General features: G+C 37.2%; 2 protein-coding genes and 1 long non-coding RNA gene across 3 annotated transcripts; 2 read left to right on the top strand and 1 right to left on the bottom strand.

The window, feature by feature from the left end:
• Positions 1–946: 946 nt before the first annotated feature.
• Positions 947–2,472, top strand: LOC142614893 (putative glutathione S-transferase). Its single transcript, XM_075787534.1, has 2 exons — positions 947–1,494; positions 2,092–2,472. Exons 1-2 carry the CDS (start codon positions 1,180–1,182, stop codon positions 2,347–2,349), a joined length of 573 nt encoding a protein of 190 aa, XP_075643649.1. The 5' UTR covers positions 947–1,179; the 3' UTR covers positions 2,350–2,472.
• LOC142614894 (uncharacterized) lies at positions 2,235–8,182 on the bottom strand. Its single transcript, XR_012840589.1, has 2 exons — positions 7,823–8,182; positions 2,235–2,462 (listed from the first exon to the last, which is right to left on the bottom strand). It is a non-coding gene; the product is annotated as an uncharacterized LOC142614894 (long non-coding RNA).
• Positions 8,183–22,033: 13,851 nt separating this feature from the next.
• On the top strand, positions 22,034–23,112 carry LOC142616275 (protein FAR1-RELATED SEQUENCE 5-like). Its single transcript, XM_075789156.1, has 2 exons — positions 22,034–22,840; positions 23,056–23,112. Exons 1-2 carry the CDS (start codon positions 22,034–22,036, stop codon positions 23,110–23,112), a joined length of 864 nt encoding a protein of 287 aa, XP_075645271.1.
• The last annotated feature ends 1,432 nt before the right edge of the window (positions 23,113–24,544 follow it).

Raw genomic sequence — 24,544 nt, 5'->3', positions numbered from 1 at the left:
AAATTAAATGCCGAGGTGTTATTTTTTAATGTTAATTAAAACTTTTTAATATTAATTTATTAACCACATCAGCATCAGTTTGGCCAATTGTGCACATCATTTGCCATATAATTATTTTTTGTTAGTGAGTTAAAGATAGAGACCAAATTGACTTCAAATTGAAAATAATAGGGACTAGATTAACTTATATTAAAATATAGGGATTAAATTAAATGTGACCCAGACTAAATTGATTTTTTTCCCCAAAAAAAAAAAAACCCCACTCCCTTTTAGAACAGCATATAAGAAAACAGCTGATTATTTAGAGGGAAAAAAAAAAGTCAAAAGAGACAGAGTGTTCCGTCGAAGCTGAAACTGAAGCAATCATGTGAGCTACTCCAAGCTCTTGACCAAAGTTTTAGGGCTGATTTTCATTATTTAAGTTTTATAGAAATATACGTGGGTGAAAAAGTGTTTGAAAATAAGTATTATGGTGCTTAATTGTGTGACAATAGAAAGCCACTCAAAGATTTCGGTGGATGCTCTTATATCACCAGGCAGCTCAAAAACATGAAGGATTTCTATTCTTTCAGATTTGCAACATTAATACCAAATTACAGTTATAGTTGGATTCCTAATTCCTAGAGAAGCTAATGTTGCATTCCACATTTTAGCATCACGGTCAATATGAAACAGACTAGCTATCGACTTTGGTTTAGCCATATTTTTTTGGAGCAAGCCAGTATTTTCTATTTTGTAATTACTCTGTTTCCTTCACAATAAAATTCATACGCAGTTGATAAAAAAAAAAAAAAAAAAAGTCAAGGACGCAACACCCACTCTGTAAGCAATGCTACAGTGGAAAATTATATGAGCAAAGCAATGACATCGACCGGGTTGTGGAAGGATCCAGAAACTAAAAACGAATTTGGTAATCAAAATTATTTCACAAGATAGTCTAGGGAGTACTAAAATACTTTTTAGTTATTTCACAAGATAGTGTAGGGAGTATCAGAGTCATACTTCAGCATTATTTATTTATTTGTTTATTAATGAAATACCGAATTAACCGCCGCCTTTGACTATAATAATTCCAGGCTATCTTCAAAGCGCTTTTCGCATACCATCTCTCACTTCTTCATCTCTCCTTTCTTTTCCCTGCCCTTTCTATTTTGCTTCAATATCTTCAGTTCTGTGACAATGGCGGACGAGGTAGTTCTGCTAGATTTCTGGCCCAGTATGTTTGGGATGAGGGTGAGGATTGCTCTGGCTGAGAAGGGTATCAAGTATGAGTACAAGGACGAGGACTTGAGGAACAAGAGTCCTCTGCTTTTAGAGATGAACCCCATTCACAAGAAGATCCCAGTTCTCATCCAAAACGGGAAACTGGTGTGTGAGTCCCTCATCATTGTTCAGTACATAGATGAGGTCTGGAAGGACAGGTGTCCATTGCTGCCCATTGATCCTTACCAGAGAGCTCATTCCAGGTTCTGGGCTGATTTTGTTGATAAGAAGGTACGTTTTCTGCGATTTCTTTTCACTCTCTTTCCTTTTGTACGTTCTGTTTTTGTTTTTGTATTTTTTTTTTTTTTTGGATTAATATTAAGTTAGATTCACCAGATTTCTCTGAAGAAAAAAAACTATTATGTGTTTAATGTTTAGAGTCTATTAGAGTTTAGTATTTTGCAGGTCTTATAATGGCTATGATACTTGTAAGATTCAATTAGACATGATGACTCTAGTTCTTAATTTGACATTTTGACCAAACATGATTAAAGTTTGCGAGTTCTAGCAGTTCATAGAAAGTGTTCTAATTAAAAAAAGAAAAAAAAAAGAAAAAAAAAGTGATTTTAAGTCCAATATACTGAGTGTTGTTCTTCTATCCCACCGTCAATAATGTAAGTTGATTTACTGCAGATTTAATATATTTTGAGTAAGATTAATGTCCTGCAACTAAGAGCATCTTATATGGGCCTTCCGCCTTTGCTAAGGTTTAAAGAAATAATCTCCTAGCCCAGTGGACTTGATTTGAAATTCACTATTGTCAATGTCATTGTTCATGCACGTTATATTATATGTGGGAAGTGGAAGTAAAACGTGTGGAATTTGTAGGTTATTGAAGTTTTAATGAAGATATCGACCACAAAAGGAGAAGAAAAAGAGGCAGGCAAGATGGAATTCTTTGAAATCTTCAAGATATTGGAGGGAGAGCTTGGTGACAAGCCTTACTTTGGGGGTGAAACATTTGGGTTTGTGGACCTTTCTCTTATCCCCTACTACAGTTGGTTCTATGCAATTGAGACCATAGGAGAATTGAACATAGAGGCAGAGTGCCCCAAGATTGTTGCATGGGCTAAGAAGTGCTTGTAGAAAGAGACTGTGGCCAAGATTCTTCCTGACCAGAAGAAGGTTTATGAATATGTTGAACAAATGAGGAAAAAGTTTGGCAATGGTTAAGCCCAAATCTGGAAGTACTAGCATTTCTTAATTGTTAACGTACACTCATATGTGGGCTTGGCCCATTTAGATCACTTACTTGTACTGCACACTGTACTACTTGTACTGCACACTGTACTACTTGTACTTCACACTGTACTACTTGTACTGCACTCATATTTACTTGTACAGCACTCATATGCCTCCTATATAAAGGCACTCATGTATATTATTTTACTTGAGAAATACAATACTATTCAATTCAGTATTTCTAACATGGTATCGAGCCATCACGCTCGACATTTCTTCGCAGTCTTGTCTTTATTGGTGTAACTCCATTCTTCATATTGCTTCCGTTGTCACAACAACTGCCACAGTCTTTCGTCGTTGAACCTTCGAGTCTTCCAGACATCCTCCTCAGGTTTTGGACCTGTAGCAGCCGCCGTTGGGGAGTTCGAACATTGCAAAGACCACTGCCTTTTCCGGCACTGCCGTGAATATTGCTCCGAAAAAGGTACCACGAAGATCGTCTTGCTCCGATATGCCTGTTCGTGAAAACCTTACAGTCATTAGAGTCTCCACGCGCCCTCACGCACCGACCAAAGTTTCTGCACTGCAGGTCACACACCCATGCGCCTCCACGCGCCGAATCGAGCCGCCACACGCCAGAATCATCCTGCTGACGTCAGCCCTAGCCACGTCATCTGCCACGCAGCCTACCACGTCATCGCTGACGTCACCTTCCAGCGCGTTGCTGACGTCACCTCTGATCGTTGACTGTTGACCGTTGACCGTTGACTTTGACCATTGATTTTTTTTTTTCTGGAGTTGACTTTTTCAAGCCAGGTTCTCCTTACTCAGTTTTTCGCGTAGATTTCATTTTTGCAGTTTTTTTTTACATATTGTGTCTCTAAATGGATAAAAAGGATGTTTTTCTTCCTCGCCCCATCAATACTGTATTGGAGGGGACTAGGAATTACTTATCTTGGTCTCAAGCTATGCGCAGTTTCCTTAAGGGTCGCATGCTTTGGCATTATTGCACTGGTGCAATCACTATTCCTGTGAAGGGAGCAAGTGAAGAAGATGCTGTTTTTCTCAATCGCATGATTGAATGGGATAGTCACAATCACATGATCCTCACATGGATTCGAAATACTTCCATTCCCTCCATCTCCAATTTGCTGGGTAGCTTTGATGATGCAAAATCAGCATGGGATATGTTGGCCAAAAGATACTCTACCACTTACGGATCCATGAAATATCAGTTAGTGGTTGAATTACATCAACTCAGGCAAGAACCGGGGCAGTCCATCAATGACTACTATGATCAGCTTCGCTTCATTTTGGACCAAATTGACCTTTCTGATCCAACTTGGGCATGCTGAAAAGATGCCCAACAATATGCTGCTATTAGAGATGAATTTCGTCTCTATGAGTTCCTGATGTCACTCCACAAGGACTATGAGCCCATTCGAGGTCAGTTTCTGAACCGTTGTCCTCCTCCCTCTCTTGATACTGCTGTGAATGAGTTAGTCAGAGAAGAAGCTCGCCTTGCAACTCTTCGAGCCCAGGATAAGTTTAATGTTCTGGCCCTTACTCCTTCCATAGAGCAACCTCGCACTCGAATGTGATTCTTCGGCTCCAGCAATCGTCGCGTACGGACCAATAAAAAGTTCTCGCAACTATTGCAAGCGCCCCGGCCACACTATTGAGACTTGTTACCGTCGCAACAAATCTATGGCGCTACTAACACCGAGTCTACTCCGCCAATGCCTTTCATTTCACTCGAGTCCCGCCCTTCTGGATCCACTATCAACCTCTCATCCACTGACCTACAGGAGATTATAGCTCAAGCTGTTCGTATGGCTGGTAATGCATCTCTTTCCACTGCTCTCTCAGTTTTACCTGGTAAGTCTCACACTTGGCTTTTTGATTCTGCCTGTTGCAATCACATGACACCTCACTCGTCCTTATTCTCCAAACTTGACCCTGCTCCACATCCCCTCAATATTCACATAGCTGATGGTTCCACCATGCATGGGAATAGTCTTGGTTTTGTTTCAACCTCCAACCTCTCTGTTCCTGGGGTCTACCATGTTCCTGACCTATCCTATAATTTGTGTTCTGTGGGATAATTAGCTGAACTAGGTTATCGCCTTATTTTTTACTATTCTGGGTGTATTGTGTAGGATCCGAGGACGGGGCAAAAGCTTGGGACCGGCCCAACCGGCCCTAGAGTTGGGCGTATGTTTCCAGTGGATAATCTTCATCTTCCACCTGTTGCTCCGGTGTCTATTGCTGCTGCTGCTGCTGCGGTGTCTTCCCTACCTTCTCTCTCACTTTGGCACTCTCGTCTTGGTCATGCACCCTCTTCTCGGGTACAACAGTTAGCTTCTAAGGGTCTGTTAGGTTCTGTGTCCAAAGACAATTTTGATTGTACTTCATGCCAATTAGGAAAACAGCCAGCTTTACCTTTTAATAATAGTGATTCTATTTCTAATAGTATTTTTGAGTTAATTCATTATGATATTTGGGGACCTTCTCCTGTTGCTAGTATTGGTGGATCTCGATATTTTGTTGTTTTCATCGATGATTATTCTCGTTACAGTTGGATATTTCCTATGAAATCTCGTTCTGAAATTTTGCCAATATACAGCAACTTTGCAAAAATGGTTGAAACCCAATTCTCCAAAAGAATCAAAATATTTCGTTCTGATAATGCTCTTGAATACACTCAATATGCTTTTCAAGCTCTGTTACACTCCTATGGCACTGTACATCATCTAACTTGTCCAGGTACCTCTCAGCAAAATGGTCGAGCTGAACGCAAACTTCGTCATATTCTTGATACTGTTCGTACTCTTCTTCTTTCTGCCAAGGTTCCTCCTCCATTCTGGGGTGAAGCTGCTCTTCATGCTGTTCACACCATTAACCGCATTCCAAGTACTATCATCCATAATCAAACTCCGTATGAGAGCCTCTTTGGGTCACCCCCTGACTATCATCACCTTCGCTCTTTTGGATCTGCTGTTTCGTTCTTCTTCAGTCTCATGAGCACAACAAACTTGAGCCTCGATCTAGACTTTACTTTTTCCTTGGTTATGGCAAAACACAAAAAGGGTATCGCTGTTATGATCCTGTCTCTCATCGCCTTCGTGTTTCTCGTAATGTTGTCTTCTGGGAACACCGCTTGTTTGTTGAACTCTCTCATTTTCGTTCTTCCCTCACTACCTCATCTGTACTTGAAGTTTTTCCAGAGGAGTCTCATGTTCCTTCTCCAACTCCAATTGATCCTCCTTTAGACTTTTCTATACAAACACCCGATCCTTTTAATGTCTCTTCTGGCCAGGTCGAAGATGAGCAGATTGATGACGAGCTATCCCAACTCGAGCCTGGGTCCCCCGCTCCTGCTCCGCCTAAAGATCCTCCACAAGACCTTCCACCTCCACAAGACATTCCACCTCGTCACTCAACCCGGGTAAGATCCATTCCTACACATTTACTTGATTACCATTGTTACACTGCACTTGCTACACTTCACGAGCCTCAAACCTATCGTGAGGCCTCCACTGACCCTTTATGGCAGGTTGCAATGAAAGAGGAAATTGATGCATTAACCAAAAACCATACTTGGGACTTAGTTCCTCTCCCTCCTGGACAGTCTGTGGTTGGTTGTAAGTGGATCTACAAGATTAAGACTCGTTCAGATGGGTCCATTAAGCGCTATAAGGCTCGCCTTGTTGCAAAAGGTTTTACACAGGAGTATGAGATTGATTATGAAGAGACCTTTGCACTAGTTGCCCGCATCTCATCTGTTCGTGCCTTCCTGGCTGTTGCTGCTGCTAGAAAATGGGATCTTTTTCAGATGGATGTTAAAATGCATTCCTTAATGGGGACTTGAGTGAAGAAGTTTACATGCAACCTCCTCCAGGTCTCTCTATTGACTCCAACAAGGTTTGCCGTCTTCGCCGAGCATTGTATGGTCTTAAACAAGCTCCTCGAGCCTGGTTTGCAAAATTTAGCTCTACTATTTTTCGCTTGGGTTACACTGCCAGTCCTTATGATACTGCCTTATTTCTTCGTTGTACTAATAAAGGCACCATTCTACTTCTCCTCTATGTGGATGATATGATCATAACTGGTGATGACCTTAGTGGCATATAAGAACTCAAGGATTTTCTTAGTCAGCAGTTTGAGATGAAAGATCTTGGACATCTTAGCTATTTCTTGGGGCTTGAAATCACTCGTTCCTCAGATGGTCTTTATATTACTCAAGCCAAGTATGCTTCGATCTTTTGTCTCGTGCCGGACTCACCGACAAAACCGTTGACACCCCGCCGAGCTTAATGCGCATCCGACTCCCTCGGGGGAAACCATTGTCTAATCTTTCTCTTTACGTACGATTAGTTGGCAGCCTAATTTATCTCACAGCTTACTCATCCGTACATTTCTTATGCCGTTCATCGGGTCAGCCGCATTTGTCCGCTACGCTGACTCACTATGCTGCTGTTCTGCGCATTCTTCGTTACCTGAAGGGCACTCTCTTCCATGGCCTTTTCTACTTAGCTCAATCTCCTCTTGTACTTTATGCATTCTCTGATGCTGATTGGGCAGGAGATCCCACTGATCGTAGGTCCACCACTGGCTATTGTTTTCTACTTGGCTCTTCCTTGATTTCTTGGCGAAGTAAGAAACAAACCTCAGGCCCGCTTCCCGCATCGGCGAATATCGTGCTCTTGCTGATACCACATCTGAGCTTCTTTGGTTACGATGGCTTCTTACAGACTTAGGTGTGTCTACATTCTCTGCTACACCTCTTTATTGTGATAATCAGAGTGCCATTCACATTGCTCATAATGATGTCTTCCATGAACGGACTAAACATATTGAGATTGATTGTCATTTTATCCGTTATCATCTTGTTCATGGTGCTCTCAAGCTCTTCTCTATCTCCTCCAAAGATCAACTTGCAGACATCTTCACCAAGTCCCATCCTAAGGGACGCCTTCGTGATTTGGTTGACAACCTCAAGTTGGTCTCACATCCACCTTAAGTTTGAGGGGGGCTGTTAACGTACACTCATATGTGGGCTTGGCCCATTTAAATCACTTACTTGTACTGCACACTGTACTATTTGTACTACACTCATATTTACTTGTACATCACTCATATGCCTCCTATATAAAGGCACTCATGTATATTATTTTACTTGAGAAATACAATACTATTTAATTCAGTATTTCTAACATTAATGGTTTTGGATGGTTGTGTAATCTTACTGCACACTGTACTATTTGTACTACACTCATATTTACTTGTACATCACTCATATGCCTCCTATATAAAGGCACTCATGTATATTATTTTACTTGAGAAATACAATACTATTTGATTCAGTATTTCTAACATTAATGGTTTTGGATGGTTGTGTAATCTTGTTGGTTAAATTTTGTGATGTTTTAAGTTTGAGTTTGTTTTGGCTTAAAAAAAGAAAAAAGAAAAAAAAAAAAAGGATGGCTGTGTTTCATATGGGTCCGTGGAACTTGTAAGTTGTAAGACACATCGGTGTGTCTGCTAAGCTTTGAATCTAATAGGCATGTATGGTATTGTAATAAGAAACACACTTTGTTGTGTTCAATGTTTAGATTCTATTAGAGTTTAGTATTTTGCAGGTCTTATCATGGCGATGATAATTGTAAGATTCAATTAGACATGATGACTCTAGTACTTCATTTGACCAAACATGATTAAAGTTTCCGAGTTCTAGCAGATCATAGAAAGTGCTGTGATTAAGAAAAGAAGAAGAAGAAGTGATTTTAAGTCCAATATACTGAGTCTTGTTCTTTCTATCCCACAGTCAATAATGTAAGTTGGTTTACCACGGATTTAATATATTTGAGTAAGATTAATGTCCTGCAACCCAGAGCATCTTATATGGGCCTTCCACCTTTGGTAAGGTTTCCAGTACAGTGGACTTGATTTGAAATTCACTATTGTCATTGTTCATGCACGTTATATAATACTAGCTAGTGGATGTCTCACGTGATGCGCGTATTCACTATTAGTTATTTTATAATACTTATATGTGTTATAATGTTTGAAAAATTAATTTCGATTATGTATTATATGTCACTTAAATAATGAATGAAATTTTTTTTAACACAATATATCCATAAGTAACCATAATTAATTAGACTCCAAAAATGCTACTATATGCCCTTTTTGTTTGATCAAATGTACATGTATATTTCGTTCTTAGATTTGATGTTTCCAATACAAAATATTTTAATATTAACTTTTTTTTAGAAGTATTTAAAAAAAAAAAAAAACATGTGAACTTTTGAAGGCTAAACATCTAAGATTTAAGGTTTATAATTTCTAATTCTCAAAACTAAATATATACGCCAAGAGATTAAAAATAAAACAATAATTAAATAGAGAAATATAAACTTATACTATTTCATATTTCATGTTTAACTGAGTACCTTAATCACTTACAAAGATTGAACACTTTCCAAAAATATAAATAAAGACAAAAAACACATACCTTTTAGAAACCCCATATGTTGTTAAAGCATTGTATCAAGCTTGGATAGTCTTATTAAGAAGCATAGATTATATGCACCTGAAACCAAAGCTTTGATGTCTCATGCGATGCGCGTGTTCACTATTAGTTATTTTATAATACTCATATGTGTTATAATGTTTGGAAAATTAATTTCGATTATGTATTATATGTCACTTAACTAATGAATGAAAAAAAAAATTGTAACACAATATATCCATAAATAACCATAATTAATTAGACTCTAAAAATGCCACTATATGCCCTTTTTTGTTTGATCAGGTGTAGATGTATATTTAGTTCTTACATATGATGTCTCCAATACAAAATATTTTAATATTAAATTTTTTTAGAAGTATTTTTTAAAAAAAAAAAACATGTGAACTTTTGAAGGCTAAACATCTAAGATTTAAGGTTTATAATTTCTAATTCGCAAAACTAAATATACACGCCAAGAGATTAAAAATAAAATAATAATTGAATAGAGAAATATAAACTTATACTATTTCATATTTCACGTTTAATTGAGTACCTTAATCACTTACAAACATTGAACACTTTCAAAAAATATAAATAAAGACAAAAAACACATACCTTTTAGAAACTCCATATGTTGTTAAAGCATTGTATCAAGCTTTGATAGTCTTATTAAGACGCATAGATTATATGCACTTGAAACCAAAGCCAGTTTCATACCCTTTTTTACACTAATTTTCTCACTCTGTCTCTCTATCTCTCCAGTCCTACTTTTCTTTTGGCTTTTGATATTTTGTGAAACTAGAATATATAAAAGAACATGAAAACTAACATTGAATGGAGAAAACCTTTCATTTTTAAAATGAATGAAATTAAAAGTGAAAGAGTTCAAGAAGTTGGAAAAGGGAGTCGAACCAAACCTTTTAATTTTTTGCATTTATGGCTTAAACTAATCATTGATAAGAAGATGGGAGTTGAAAGACTAAACAAAAAAAAAAAACTCGTACAAAGCATCACATGGCAGAATCTCATGCACTTCTGCATTAGGTCTCTGCTTTTATATATATATTGATTGATGGATTGATGATTGATTTCATTAGTGTGTAAGTGTTATTTTGGTTTTGTTCTGCCTGTTCAAATCTCCCATTGTGAAATCTTTGTTACCTTTTTCTACTAAATTAATTGTGACGTCATACTAGTTTTGACTCCCACATTTGCAAATTTTATCTTCAAATGTGAGGCAACTTTACACGGAACAAATAAGGGTGTATAATATTTATTATAAAATTTTTTTTATTTGACGGAACTATGAGTTCTTTTGAATCAAACTCTATACTGTATTAATTAGTCACGTAATAGATATAGAAAATAATTTGAACAATTTGAACATCCCTCAAGTGCCAATTAATAAAATATACAATTATATAAGTTTATCCAATGTCTCCTCATTATGTGATTAGACAATTAAAGTAAAACAACAGAAAAAACAACCTCCCTTCAAAATAAAAATAAAGACTACAACTATTTTCAAAAGAAGCAAATGAAAGACACCAAAAATATACATTTTTTTTTGGCATATTAAATTTGTAAAAGTGGCAATCAAACCTCTGTCAAGACAAGGACTTTATGCCTGAGGTAGGACTCATCATCACATACCTACATAACATACGTCAATACCATATTTTATCCATCTTTGATTTGCGTGTTGGCCCTCGAATATTCCAAAAATATCATTTTCTTGTCGGAGGACCGTGGAAATGTCTTGATTATGATGGTCCAACCCATTTGGGTATCAGAGCACCCAAAATGCCATTTCAAGTCAAAATGATCAAAACGCGCTTGGTTAACACAAAGTTGACTAAAGGTTAAAATTGGTCAAAATCATATCAAAATAACATTTTCCATGTTTTGATATCAAACTCGAGACTATCGGAGATTTTTGACAACTTTGACCAAGTTTGACTCGAGATTGACTCTCGACGACAAACAAAGACCTAATTTTGATTTGACAGTTGAAATGGGTTGGAATTGATGCCATTGCAAAGAATATTGAATTAATTTTCCAATGACTACTCGTGAGTTGAAATCGGATTTAAAACAGTTGAGATATCTTAAAAGCTGTGCCAAGCACGGCAGTTCGCTTCTCGAGATTGTAACTTTCGATCCAACTGTCTGATTTTCAAAACGTTGAGTGTTGTGGAAACTATACTCCAATAACTTTCTAGTGCCACCAAGATCAAGTCGATCAGTGTTCAAGAAGGCATCCAAATCAGTAGCCAAAGTCAAAAAAAGAAAAAAGAAAATGCCAAAATTGCTAACATCAGCAAAAAGGTATCTAACACACTTAGTGTGTAGATATGCCTAAAATTCATGGTTTATGCATCTATGCCATGTTCACATGTTTAGATTTGCATGTTTGGATGCTATGCTTGAGTGCCTTTTAGCTTCTATATCTTGTCTATGCCATATTTTCTCTCTTTGAGTCAAGGGTAGGATGTAGATTTAGATCTAGTGGTCTAGGCCTATGTCCAAACACCCAAGTTCAATAAATGGTTTGGATTAGATTCTTTCTTGCTAGTTTGGCTTCTCACCTGCCTTTCCTTGCTTTTACTCATAAATTCATCTCTTGTTTTGTCTTGTTCAGTTGCTCCATGTTCATCCATGTTTGCATGTTTAGATCTAGCTTCTTGCATCTTAACCATGCTTCACATGCTTTATGCTTCCCTTTAGTATGTGTTTGTTTGCACCTTGTTCTTTGCCTTTCTTGTTTGTTTGCATCCTTGCATTCATATTTGTTTATCCTTGCTCATGCATGTGTCTTTGCTTGTTTGGTTGTGTCTTCAAGCTTTGCTACACATATCCCATGTGGGTTCATACTTGTCTTTTGGGAGCCATGCTTGTTGTAGGTCGTCCATAATCCAATCTAATGGATCTATGGACATTATATTCAAACCCACATTTGTCCCCTGAGGACACTCTTCTTGCTTGCTTGTTCACATGCTTTCTCTCTCCTTGCTTGTTTGTTAGCATGTTTCATTTCCTTTGCTTGAGTGCTTGTTTGCTTGCTTCCTTTCTTTGTTCCTTTGCTTGTCAGTAGATTTTCTTTTCTTGTTTGTTGCATGTATGGACGGAGCACATGCACAACTTTGAAGACGCAAGCAAAAGGGCATAGATCAATAGAATAGAAGGCTTAACCTCTTTGTGGGGCTCCTCTCTCTTATTCTTTGCCTTTTCTTTTAGAACCATGTTTAGAGATTTCTAGGTAGGGTTCTTTTCCTGTACCTTGTTTGGGCTGCATCCATTGGGCATGGCAATGTTTGAATCTTTCCATTCCTGTACCTTGCTTAGGCCATACCCTTTAGATGTCGGCAATGTTCGATTTACTTTTTCCCTCTGTGTGATATATGTGGTGCATGATGCATGTTGTAAAGGTAGTTATGGGCTTCGTATGATGGACATACGTGTTTAGGGAGGCAACCCCTCCTTAATAATTGATGAACTTGACCTTAGAGTGTGGGTATACATTCAAGACTTGTGTTGTTGGTGCATATTCATGCTTCACTGGGTGCATGACCTACCAGGTGTGATCGCCCTTGTCCATGTCAGCTATTGACATCGGTTTCCCCATATATGTGATACGCATCGCGTATTCGATACTTTGGTGAGCCTTGGCATACCTTAGTCTGAGCACATTGATGCATGCGGTATACGTAGGCATGAGACCCCGTCGGTGCACCATAATGCACCAAACGTGAAATTCTGCCTGATTTTTGCCTTGAAAATGTGGCATCTTCTTGCCATATTCTCACTGCAAAAGTCTTGGTGAGAATAGTGTTTTGTGTGCTATAGTGCACCTAAGGCAAAATGTTGCCAGATTTTTGCCACGAAAATAAGGCGAAATGCTGGCAAATTTTCACTATGGAAATTTGGTAATAAATCACATGTGCTAGCAAAGCATTGACAGAGGACAAACCTCAAAGTCCATTTCTTTAAAGCCCTAAAAGCTAATGCTAGTAGCTTGTTTCTATTTGCCAATGACAAAAAATTAAGATTATGTTTGGTAACAGTTTTTGTTTTCTATTTTTAAAAACTTATTTTTGGGAATATAAAAAAAAATAATTTTCTTATATTTTTGAATTAAAAAACATGTTTGGTTAGTTGAAATTAAAAAAATGGTTTTTTGAAGAGAAAAATAGAAAAAACTAAAATATGTTGTTATTGGGATTTGAACTTTAATGCTAACTTATTAAATGAGATAGATTAATTAAATTAAATGCATATTTTCATTGACTTTTGAAAATTAGAAAATGAAAACAGCATTTTGCATGTTTTTAGTTTCCTTTATAAAATGAGTTTTGTGAACAGTTTTTGTTTTCAATCCATTTTGGGTTGCCAAACAAGTTTTTTAGTTTCAAAAATAGAAAATTGTTTTTGAAAATAGAAAATAAAGGGAAAAAACATTTACCAAACATACCCTAAGGTTTTATCAAAATAAAGGACTGTCTAACGATAGGCGTTGTGGGGTGCCTAACACCTTCCCCACACATAACTAGACTTTTAAGCCAAGAATCAAGAATTTTCATCATCTAATTAGATTAGGGAAAAACTAAATTTTTCTTAATCTATTCCCTAATCTAGGATTGATAATAAAATCATATAGATTCAGGTGACCAAACACACCTTAGAAAAAACCAATGATTGGTGGTGACTTCACAACTCGTGATAATTTAAAAATGACTCGTTAGTCATAGGAGGTAGATCACATCACCCGAGAGCAGCGCGACCACCCTCTGGGGTGGGGAAGCGTGCACGTCGCCATTCTTGGGTGGTTGGCTGTTGCAAGGCATCGACAACACACTTAATCAATAGCCATTCAAACTAGGGTCTCACAATCTCCTTCACGTATATCCCCAACGTCCTCGTTAGGGTCCACTTTGTGGGATATTATTTCTAAGCCTAATTAGGTTATTGGGTTGGTTTTGAACCATTTTTTACAACCTATGAAAAAGCGCTATCCACATCTATACTATACCCCAACATTACTAGTCTAGTCGCAATTGAGATTCTTGCTAGTTGTTAATAATGCCCAGATCAGTATATACTTGATGTAGGACTCATCACACACCCATACAACACACACTTAATCAATATCCAATCAAATTGGGGCATCTTACTCCCTAATCAATATGATAGAATCAATCTTATATAACGGTCCACTTTATTTTAATTGCCTTCCAAAATTTTCCTTAAAGGTACGTGATATAATTATATTGTATTTGTTAGAATTGTTGCCTTAAAATCCTATTATATGTCATTATTTATTAAATAATAAAAGTTATTTTATTTTGAGGTTACTGTAACATGAATATTTGGTAATTATCTTTTAAGTCCATGAGATGCTTAGTATGTGATTTAGGCATGGGGATATAATTTGCATGTTGAAGATCAAAGTTACACATTCTTTGTAAACTCAAAATAATAGTTCATAGTCGGTGATGAAATTAGAGTTTTAATCTACAAAGACTATAACATATCAATTAAAATTATATATCTTGATCATGGAAGTTGAGACTTTTACTTGATGTGTTGATATATCTTAAGTATATAAGATACATAAAATTGGACTGTTATGAGATTTATAATTCTAATTAACAACTGTCATCTGAATAATAGATATCACGGCTTATATTTTTCTAGACTCAAGAAGCTATTGTGGCTCTTGACATCATGAAAAGGATAAAAGCGTGGAATGACTCTCAATCTTGAGAGGACCGTTAATCTAATCATGAATTGTAGGTGGTCAAAATCTTCGTATGTTAGGCAACTGCAGGTAATGTTGAGGAAATATATATTCTTAAGATAGAATTCACAATCTCGATAAAATACACAATAATCCCCTTGAGATAAGTTTAATAAGAATTAGTTATTTAAAATGTTAGGTATGACTATTTTAGTAAAGAGTTACTAAAGCTTATATATAAAAAAATTATATTTTATAAACTATAAGAATAGCTAAAATATTAAACTAGGGACTCAAGGAGTAAAATAGTGATTTATGAAGTGGCAGTTAATTAAGACTTTGTTTTACCATGGGTATTACATGGAGAGGTTAAATGATATTCAATTAATAAAGTCTTGGGTTATAATTATATTAATAAAGTTTAGAGTGCAATTATATTTCCATAGTGGTGATAAATATAATTAATGGTAATCTTAGGCTTGTTAAGAGTTGACAAGAGGGCCAAAACCCATTGAAGCTAATGCTTTATTACACCTTTTGGTCTCATGCCACCACATACTAAAACTCAATTGGGTTGATCCAAAGGCCAACCTATTGAGAAAAGAAAAGAATGTGTGTTTATTGATTGATACTTGATAGACTACACTTTGGGCATTTGGAGAATTGAGGTGACGATTATATTTTCTTATTTATTTTTTATAGATCACGTATTGCATGAATGAATTAGGGGCTGTTTGGTTTCACCAGTTTCCATAACTTGTTACTTATTTTCCATCACCCAATACTCATTTTTGGTGGGTCCCAAGCCTAAGATGTGTGTTTGGCGATGTTTTCAGTTTTAGCTCTCATCACTCAAACAGACTAATGGCGTCAAAGTTGTAATTCCACTTAAGTTGTGGGCCCCAATTAGACATTGCATTTTGTACCCCTTATGACTTGGGCTCCCGTTCCTCAATAATGCTTGTTGATACCGTATTTTGTTCGCCCTCGATTTGCATGCCAGACCCCGAAAAATTCAAAGATAATATTTTCTCACCATGGGGTCTTAAGAACATCTAGAATGACGTGATGCAACTAGTTCGGACACCAGAGCACCCAAAGTGACTTTTCTAGCTAAAATGACCAAAATGCCCCTAGTCAACCCAAGGTTGACCAAAGGTCAAAATTCTCGCAAAACAATATTTTTCATCGTTTTATATTAAACCCGAGCTTTTCAAAGATTTTTAGCAAGTTTGACCTAGAGTGGACTCTTGGTGGACCCTAGAAACCCTAATCTTGATCTAGTTGTCAAAACGGGTTAAGACGAATTCACTGTAAAGATAATCAAATTCTCATTCCAATGACTATTCATGGGTCGAAATCGGAGTTAAAACGGTTGAGATATTGCAAAAAATGTGAAAAGCACATCGGCACACTTCCCGAGGCCATAAATTTTGATTCAACTATTTTGATTTTAATCTCTTTAGTTTTATGAAAACTAGACATCCAGAGCTTTCCAAGGACACTAAGATCACCTTAATCTGAGTCCGAGAATACCTCCAAATGCCATCTGAAGTTGGAACCAAAAAGTGCAACATGATGAATTTGCTAATGTCAAGATGACATTAGCCTGGCAGTCCTTGTAAGGCCCCCAGGCCCAACTGGTGCACATACAAGATGGGTCGTGCCTCGGAAAGTGTGCTAAGGGCTATAAATAGCCCCTGGCACCCCAAATTGGACCAAAACTGAAAATGGGGGTTTTTGGGAGCTGTTTGGGCATTTTTCGGGCATTTTTCCTCTCTTCCTAACACATTTCTCCACCAAAAACACACAAAAAAATATATCAAAGTTTCTTGATTCTTCTCTCTTCACCAAAAATACAAGGTAGTGTTCATACCCTCCATCTTCCTCTCCTTGGTTCTATACCTTGGATTTGAGGTATAAGGGTATGGATGTAGCTTTTTGGCTACAATCCATATCCCTTTTCCTATAAAGCTTCATCAAGCTTTTTATCCTTTCTTTTTGCTTGAATAACATGATTTATTACTTTCTTTGACATGTTCCTTGCTTTATCTTTTTTGTAGCATGTTCTTAGCTTAGATCCATGTCCTTCCATGTTTGTTCATGTGTTATTTGCCTCGATCTACATGTTTTATGCTTTATGCCATGTTTTCCCATGCATTGTTCTTCTTTTTGTCCTATTTGATATTGGGGTTACATGCTCACATGTTTGTATGATGTTTTTGGCTATGCCTTGTTCGGATCTATGTTATTTATGTGTACTTTGCCATGTCTATATGGTTAGATCCTTGTCTTCATATGCTTATATGCTTGGATTCATGTTCTTCCATGTTTAGGTGCTAGGATCTATATGTCTACATGCATGTTTCTATGCCTACATGTCGATCTATGTTCTCTACATGCTTTGTACTATCTTCCATGTGCTTGTGCGCTCTATGCCATGTTTGTGTGCCTAAACCTAGGTTATGTTTGTCATGCTATGTGCTACTGTAGCCTTTTTGTCGCTTTCGTCTCTCTTTCTTATGTTTTTGTCCTAATGGTTAGAACTCGATCTAGACCCTATGGTCTTTGTCATCGTCCATACACCAAGGCCCACATCAAAGAGTTTGGATCATCCTATTTGCATGTCTATGCTTGCTTGCTTCTATGCTTTATGCTTGTGCTAACCTCTCTTGTTTTAGGCTTTGCCATGTTTGGTGCCCTCCGCGAGCTTGACCTTGTGTGGTTACACCCAACACCCATGAGGCCTTGTTTGGATGTAACCATTTGGAAGGCATCTCCAGATGCTAGGTTGCTCCGTGTATACCCTTCCCTTTTCCTTTCCATGCAATGCTATGCTTACCATGCTTGTTTGTGCCACCTGTTGGTTTTCTATACATCTTTACATGCTTGCTCACATGTCCATGCATGAGTCTTTCTTGCTAGTGTGTCGTTCATGCTTTAACTCAATGAAGTTATGGACATTCGATCCAAACCAACATTTGTCCCTTGCGGACACCATCTTTTGTCTGCTTTCTTGCTTGCTTGTCTTCTTGCTTGTTTGCTTTTTCTTGTTCCCTTACTTGCCATGTCTACCATCCTTATATGCTTTATGCCACTTTTATATGCTCTTTTCATCTTTTTCTTCCTTTGCTCTTGTCTTTGCCTTTGCATGTATACACATGGAGCAAGGACACTTGGTGCTAGAGCATGGTCTCCCAAGTGCAGGCAAAAAGGGTGCGGATGCAAGCATGTAGATATGAGCCAAACAACTACATCTAGTAGGTTTAGGGGTCTAGCTTATCTCATTCAGTTATGTAATCTTTTAAAACCCCCTTCTTTCCTCCCTCCTTTCTCTCTTAGATGGTTTTTATTAGGTATATCATGCCGTGTATCATTCGTCTTCATCTTTAGAGTATGATGACCCCTGTTTACTTTCCTGCACTTATATTTTGGGCCATGCTCTAGGGATGTAGGCATTTACTTTTTTGTTCTGTGTGCTTGCATCGCACATGATGTATGTATATATATACCTGCTCCCCCCTTCTAGTGTGGTTGTCACAGTCTGTGTCACCTAAGGCAAAGCAATGCCTAATTTCTGTTGCGAAAGTTAGGTGACATGTCGCTGGATTTTTACCGTAGAAATTTGGTACTTTGCCCCAATGCCTTAGGAAAGCATAGATTAGGACCACACCCATTCAAAAGCCAAACCTCAAAGCTCCCATACATGCAAAGTCCCAAAAGCCAATGCCAAAATCATGTTTTTTACTACCAATCTCCAAAAATTAAGGTTTTATCAAAACAAATGATTGTCCTCGGATAGGCATTATGGGGTGTCTAACACCTTCCCCACATGTAACCAAACTTTCTATAACGACCCAAGAAAAAGCGCTAGCCACATTTGCACTATACCTTAAAGGGACTAGTCACAATCGAGGCTCCTTGCAGTTGTTAATAAAGCCTAGATCTACTCAGTAAATACCCGATGTGGGACTCATCACACACCTACACAGATCACACAATCAATCAAATTGGGACATCACAATCTCCCCCACTTAAATCCCTAACGTCCTCGTTAGAGCCCACTTTGTGGGGTAGTGTATCTGAGCCCACACGGGGTTACTGGGCCGGCTCTGATACCATATGTAACGACCCAAGGAAAAGCGCTAGTCACATCTGCACTATACCTCAAAAGGACTAGTCACAATCGAGACTCCTTATAGTTGTTAATAAAGCCTAGATCTACCCAGTAAATACCCGATGTAGGACTCATCACACACCTACACACATCACACAATCAATTAAATTGGGGTATCACAATAGTAACGCCCCAAAATCAGAAGCAAAAAAATTCTATTTAATCTAAAAAATCCATAAAAATATTGAATAAAAGAATCCAGCAACCTAAAAATTTCATCACAAATGTCAGAGCTCTAATCCACCAAAAATTAAAACATCCTCAAATAATTCTCCAATACAATGTTTATTACCATAAAAAAATAAAAATAAAATCTTCAGTCCACAAAATAATTTGTAACTGTTGACTTCCAAGAATCTCTACTCCAACAATCCCTCTAATGTATCTGTAAGGGGGAATAGAAGGGGGGGGGGGGTGAGATAACTCAATAAGTGGAATTTACTAATATTGGGGTGTGGGAACAACCTTTAAAAATAATTCTTACAAACAATTCATTACTCATACCTCATCAATATCTTATCATCAAATATTTCATATAAAAGAAATAATAATCTTTATATAGTGAGCTATCATAGTGTATATATATATCAATACTATCACAAACACAATTTCCTAGGCTTTACTCGTGGTCAACGGTTACGCCCCGTTGACAGGGTTGTGCTATTCCCTTTTCTGGGACTAGAACCTCCTTTTCATCCCCCTTTCTTAAGGATGGTTCCTTTGGAACCTAAATGTGCACTCCCTTGCTAAGGAGCTTCCTTTTTGGATCTTCAATAGTATACTCCCTTGCTAAGGAGCTACCAAATGTGCACTATCCCCTTTTTTGGGACCGTCCCTTGCTATGGACTAGCTGCAGTATGATAGTCCCTAGTTAAGGACTAACACAATACTGAGCTTTTTAATCAAGACTTGCCATAGGTTTTCAAAACATATTCAAGATGCTCACATAAATAATCCATTCAAGATTAGATAATAGTAAAAAGGTGATGGTTATTTGGTCAACAATGGAGGCTATGTGTGAATGCAAACCCTTTTCCCTTTCACATGGTGACCAAGTCCAAGCCTATAACTCTCTTTGGTTCAATTTCAAAGTCCTCTAACATGTTGACTATTCCTTAGCTAATATAATACAATTATAAGAGCCCCTTTTATTTAGTATACTTCGTGCATCTAGATTGCTCATTCGGCTACAAAGGACACTCATCATTTTACTATCACAAGAAAAATCCAAAACATAAACCTTTTTAAATTGGCTCTCCTAATTACAGTAGGATGCACGCTCATGATTGCTTAGCATATTCAAAGTAGAAGGCATAGGAAGTCCAACCTTTTCTGCCAACCTTTTCTATTAATATAATGCTAGTCTAGGTTCATAACAATTGCTAGCTATTGACTATTCAACTTCTTAAATCTAGAGCATGAGAAAATTATACCTGTAGACTCCAACTCAACGCCACAATGAAGAAAGCAGAGTTCAATAGTCGGCTAAAGCAAAAGGAAGCCCTAGCAGTAAATACACGTGTACTTAAGAGGAAAAATGCTAGGGTTTCAAAGCCCATATATTTATTTATGCCACCTCATTTGGGCTTCATATTATATTTAATATCTTAGGCCCAAATCGATTTAATTCATTTAATTGTAGGCCTCTTTTATAATTTACGTATAATAATTAAATTGGTATCAAAATTATGGGGTGTTACATCCTTCCCCCCTTAAAAAATTTCGTCCTCGAAATTGTACATACCTTCGTTAACAAACAACTCTGGATAATTTGATTTCATCTCATCTTCTCGCTCCCAAGATGCCTCTTCCACTATGTGATTCTTCCAAAAGACCTTAACTAATGATATGGTCTTGGTGCGTTGCACTTGATCCTTATGGTCAAGAATTTGGATTGGAACTTCCTCATAAGTCAAGTTGTCTTTGATCTTGAGTGGCTCATAGTTTAAAACATGTGAAGGATCCGGGATGTACTTCCTCAACATGGAAACATCAAACACATTATGCACTCCTGCAAGTGTAGGCGGTAAGGCCAACTCATAGGCAACTTTACCAATTTGTTTTAGGATCTCAAATGGACCAACAAATTTGGGACTCAACTTCCCTTTCTTCCCAAATCTCGTCACACTCTTCATTGGGGCGAATTTCAAAAATACCATATCTACAACTTCAAATTCCACTCCCCTCCTCGAGTTGTCATAATAACTCTTCTGTAGACTTTGTGCTGTTTGCAATCTCTTACGAATCAGATTAATCTTCTTAGATGTCATCTGAATGATTTCTGGCCCCAACAATTTTCTCTTACCAACCTCTTCCCAACATAATGGGGACCTGCATTTTCTACCATACAAAGCCTCATAGGGAGCCATCTCAATACTAGAGTTGTAGCTATTATTATAGGAAAACTCCACTAAAGACAAGTACTTTTCCCAACTTCCTTTGAAATCCAATCCACAAGCCCTTAACATATCCTCCAAAGTACGAATAGTCCTTTCTGATAGTCCATCTGTTTGCGAGTGGAAGGCTGTACTAAAGCTAAGATTAGTACCCAAAGCTTTATGTAGGCTTACCCAAAGCTTTATGTAGGCTTTCCCAAAACTTTAAGGTGAATCTTAGGTCTCGATTAGACACAATTGATGTTGGAACTCCATGAAGACTCACAATCTCATCAATATATATCTGTGCTAGCTGATCAAGTGAGTAAGTCATCTTAATCAGAATAAAATTTGTTGTTTTTGTCCTCCTATCCACAATTACCCAAATGGCCTCATGTCCCTTAGGAGATCTTGGCAAACCAGTCACAAAATCCATACATATACGCTCCCACTTCCATTCAGGAATGTGAAGTGGTTGCAGCAGTCCTGAAGGTCTCTGGGGTAGTGCCTTAATTTGTTGACAAGTCAAGCATTGCTCCACAAACTGAGCTATCTCTCTCTTCATGTTATTCCACTAGTAAGTTTCTCGAATGTCACGATACATTTTAGTGTTACCAGGGTGCATTGAATATGGGGTACAATGGGCTTCTTCCATAATCTCCTTCTTTAATGCAAAATCATTTGGCACACAAAGTCTATTTCCAAACTTCAAAACACCATCATTAGACACATTAAATTCTGGCCTCTTCCCTTCTTGTACTTCTCCTATAATCTTCTCCTATAACATGAGCCAACGTTTGCCAGTTTTGAGAGTGGAAGTGCTTTTATTGAAGAACTCAAGGGATGTTTACACACCCAAAATCTTTATCTTCTTTCAAGAAGAGTATAAGAAGTCTTTGGACATGGTTGTTAATACATGCTATGATATTTCACCATTGTTTGAGTCCAAGGTTTGCATGTATGGGCGTACTCGAGAACATAAGGTTATCTTCAATTCTACAGACCAAATAGTTGTTTGCAGTTGTAAAAAATTTGAGTTTGCTGGGTTTTTATGTAGTCGTGCATTAAAGGTGCTAAATATTCAAAATATAAAACTACTTCCTTCTCGAAATATTTTGAAGCGGTGGACTAAGCAAGCGAGAGTTGGATGTGTACTAGATAGCTATGGTTGCATTGTGAAAGAAGATCCTGAGTTGGATATAACAAATTGGTACAAAGATTTGTGCCATAATGCAGTTAACATTGCAAGTAAGGCTGCTGAAACTGAAGAAGCGTCTATGTTTTTAGCTAAGAAAATGGTTGAATTAAATCTTGATGTGGAAAGGATTTTGAAAAAAAAAAAAAAACTAGATTTACCTTCCAATAAAATTGGGATGAATCCTTCTTATAATGAACATGTAGATGTTGCATCTGTCATAACAGCTTATAAAGCAATTGGGATTAAGAAAAAAATAGGCACACCTCATGTTAAAGGTCGGCCTAAAAGTTTTATTGAAAAAGGATCAAGGAAAAGGAAGCATCCTTGTGGAGAAACTCCTGTGACAAGTACTACTGTCAACATCCCGGCTTCTTTATCTGTTGACTATACACAAGTAACACATGTAATTTTCTTGCATATATATATATATATATATATATATATATATATATATATATATATATATATTCTGTTTTAGACCTTTAAATGTTATTTTCATACTTGGATGTGTCTTATATTTTATTTTATTGAAGGAAAGAATCTAAGTGGTGCTTATATTTTGTTTTTGCTTAGTTCTTATTCTATTTCAATTTTACTTGGAAATGGTAGGCATCAAGCATTGCGTTTGATTATTCTACAAGGGATGGCGGTACTGTTAGTCATTAGATTCCGTGGATGTGTACTTAGTGTGGTGGTAGTATCTACAACTTACCATTAACAAGGTATTTTATGCATATCTATATTTTTTAGTATAAATGAAAATTTCAAGAATTAGGCTATAGAATATCTATTGATGTGATTAATAAATCATGAGTTTTTTTTTTGGCAAACCATTGTGTTCTATAGCATGGGCAAGGAGTTTAGTGTGGCTATTGTTGGGGACATATTTTTATGTAATTGGCATATCCTTTGACAAAATGCTCTTTACTTATATTTGGGTAAATCTAAGTAGGTTCAAGATGATCATTACAAGTGATTAGATTGAAGACATGAAGATTACTCAAGAACTGTTCAAGAAAAGTGCAAACTGCAGGTCTCAATACCTCCTCAACAGAAGCTCGATCTATCGAGATTTATTAAAGTTTGACAGATGTCCCGATCGATCGAGCTTATGAGTTTCAGATTATAGCCAATAACGTTTTTACTCTAAAAGGCTATTTGTTTATGGGTTTGTATAATTCTTATTGGACTAGGAAAGCCCAAGGTTTGTGTAAACCTATTTGGAATAGGAGAGCCCATTAAGCTCTTATTTAAAGGAGGTGAAAAAAGAAAAACCTAACCCTAGAGAGCTTCATAAGGTTTTCTTTTTGAAACCCTAGCCTTCTCCTATAAAAGAAAGAGTTCTTGCTGCATTTCTTGTACGCCTTTGGGTTTTGTAATCAAACAAAGTCTCTTGCACCAACATTGAAGATCTTATTGGTGTTTCTATGTGAAGTTGTTGCAAATCAACTACAACAATCAAAGGGTTGCTGTGGAGTTAGTCACGTACTGGAATTCGTGCAAAGGAGTAAGCCGCGTACTGGGATTCGCGCAATTGGTTAGTCACGTACTTGGGAGCCGTGCATTGAAAGGAGAAATTGTCACTACAGAACAAGTCCAATTGGGTATTGGGATAAGGGTTCAAGTGTAGGTTGGTAAGGTACTTGGAATTCCTTTACTTGTAACCGCTTATTGTGATAATAGTGGAATTTCGGGAGTGGTGACCTTAAAATCACCTGGTGGGGTTTTTGCCGTATAGGTTTTTTTCATTCATAAACAAATCATTGTGTCATTTAATTTTCACTGCATACTTAGTTTAATTGGTGATTTGTTTGTGCTACTACACGCTTTGCATGTTAATTTGATTAATCGATAACTTGACTAATTAAGCAACTTAATCCATCACATGGGGTCAATATATTTTTGGCCTATCAAGTGGTATTAGAGCAGGCACACTCTGATTAGGGTTTAATCATTGCTGTGTGATCCATTGACCCCTATTGTCATGGAAACTCTTGATTGTTTTGATTTGCATGATCTTGTGTTGAATGATGATGATGATTTTCAAGATGTCTATTGCAAGCTTTATAATATTTGTATGAAATCTCTTGAATGTTCT

This window comes from Castanea sativa, chromosome 11 (genome assembly GCF_040712315.1).
Source record: "Castanea sativa cultivar Marrone di Chiusa Pesio chromosome 11, ASM4071231v1".
Taxonomy (NCBI): Eukaryota; Viridiplantae; Streptophyta; class Magnoliopsida; order Fagales; family Fagaceae; genus Castanea; species Castanea sativa.
Note: the sequence above shows the minus strand (reverse complement) of the source record. Positions and strands in the feature narration are given on the sequence as shown.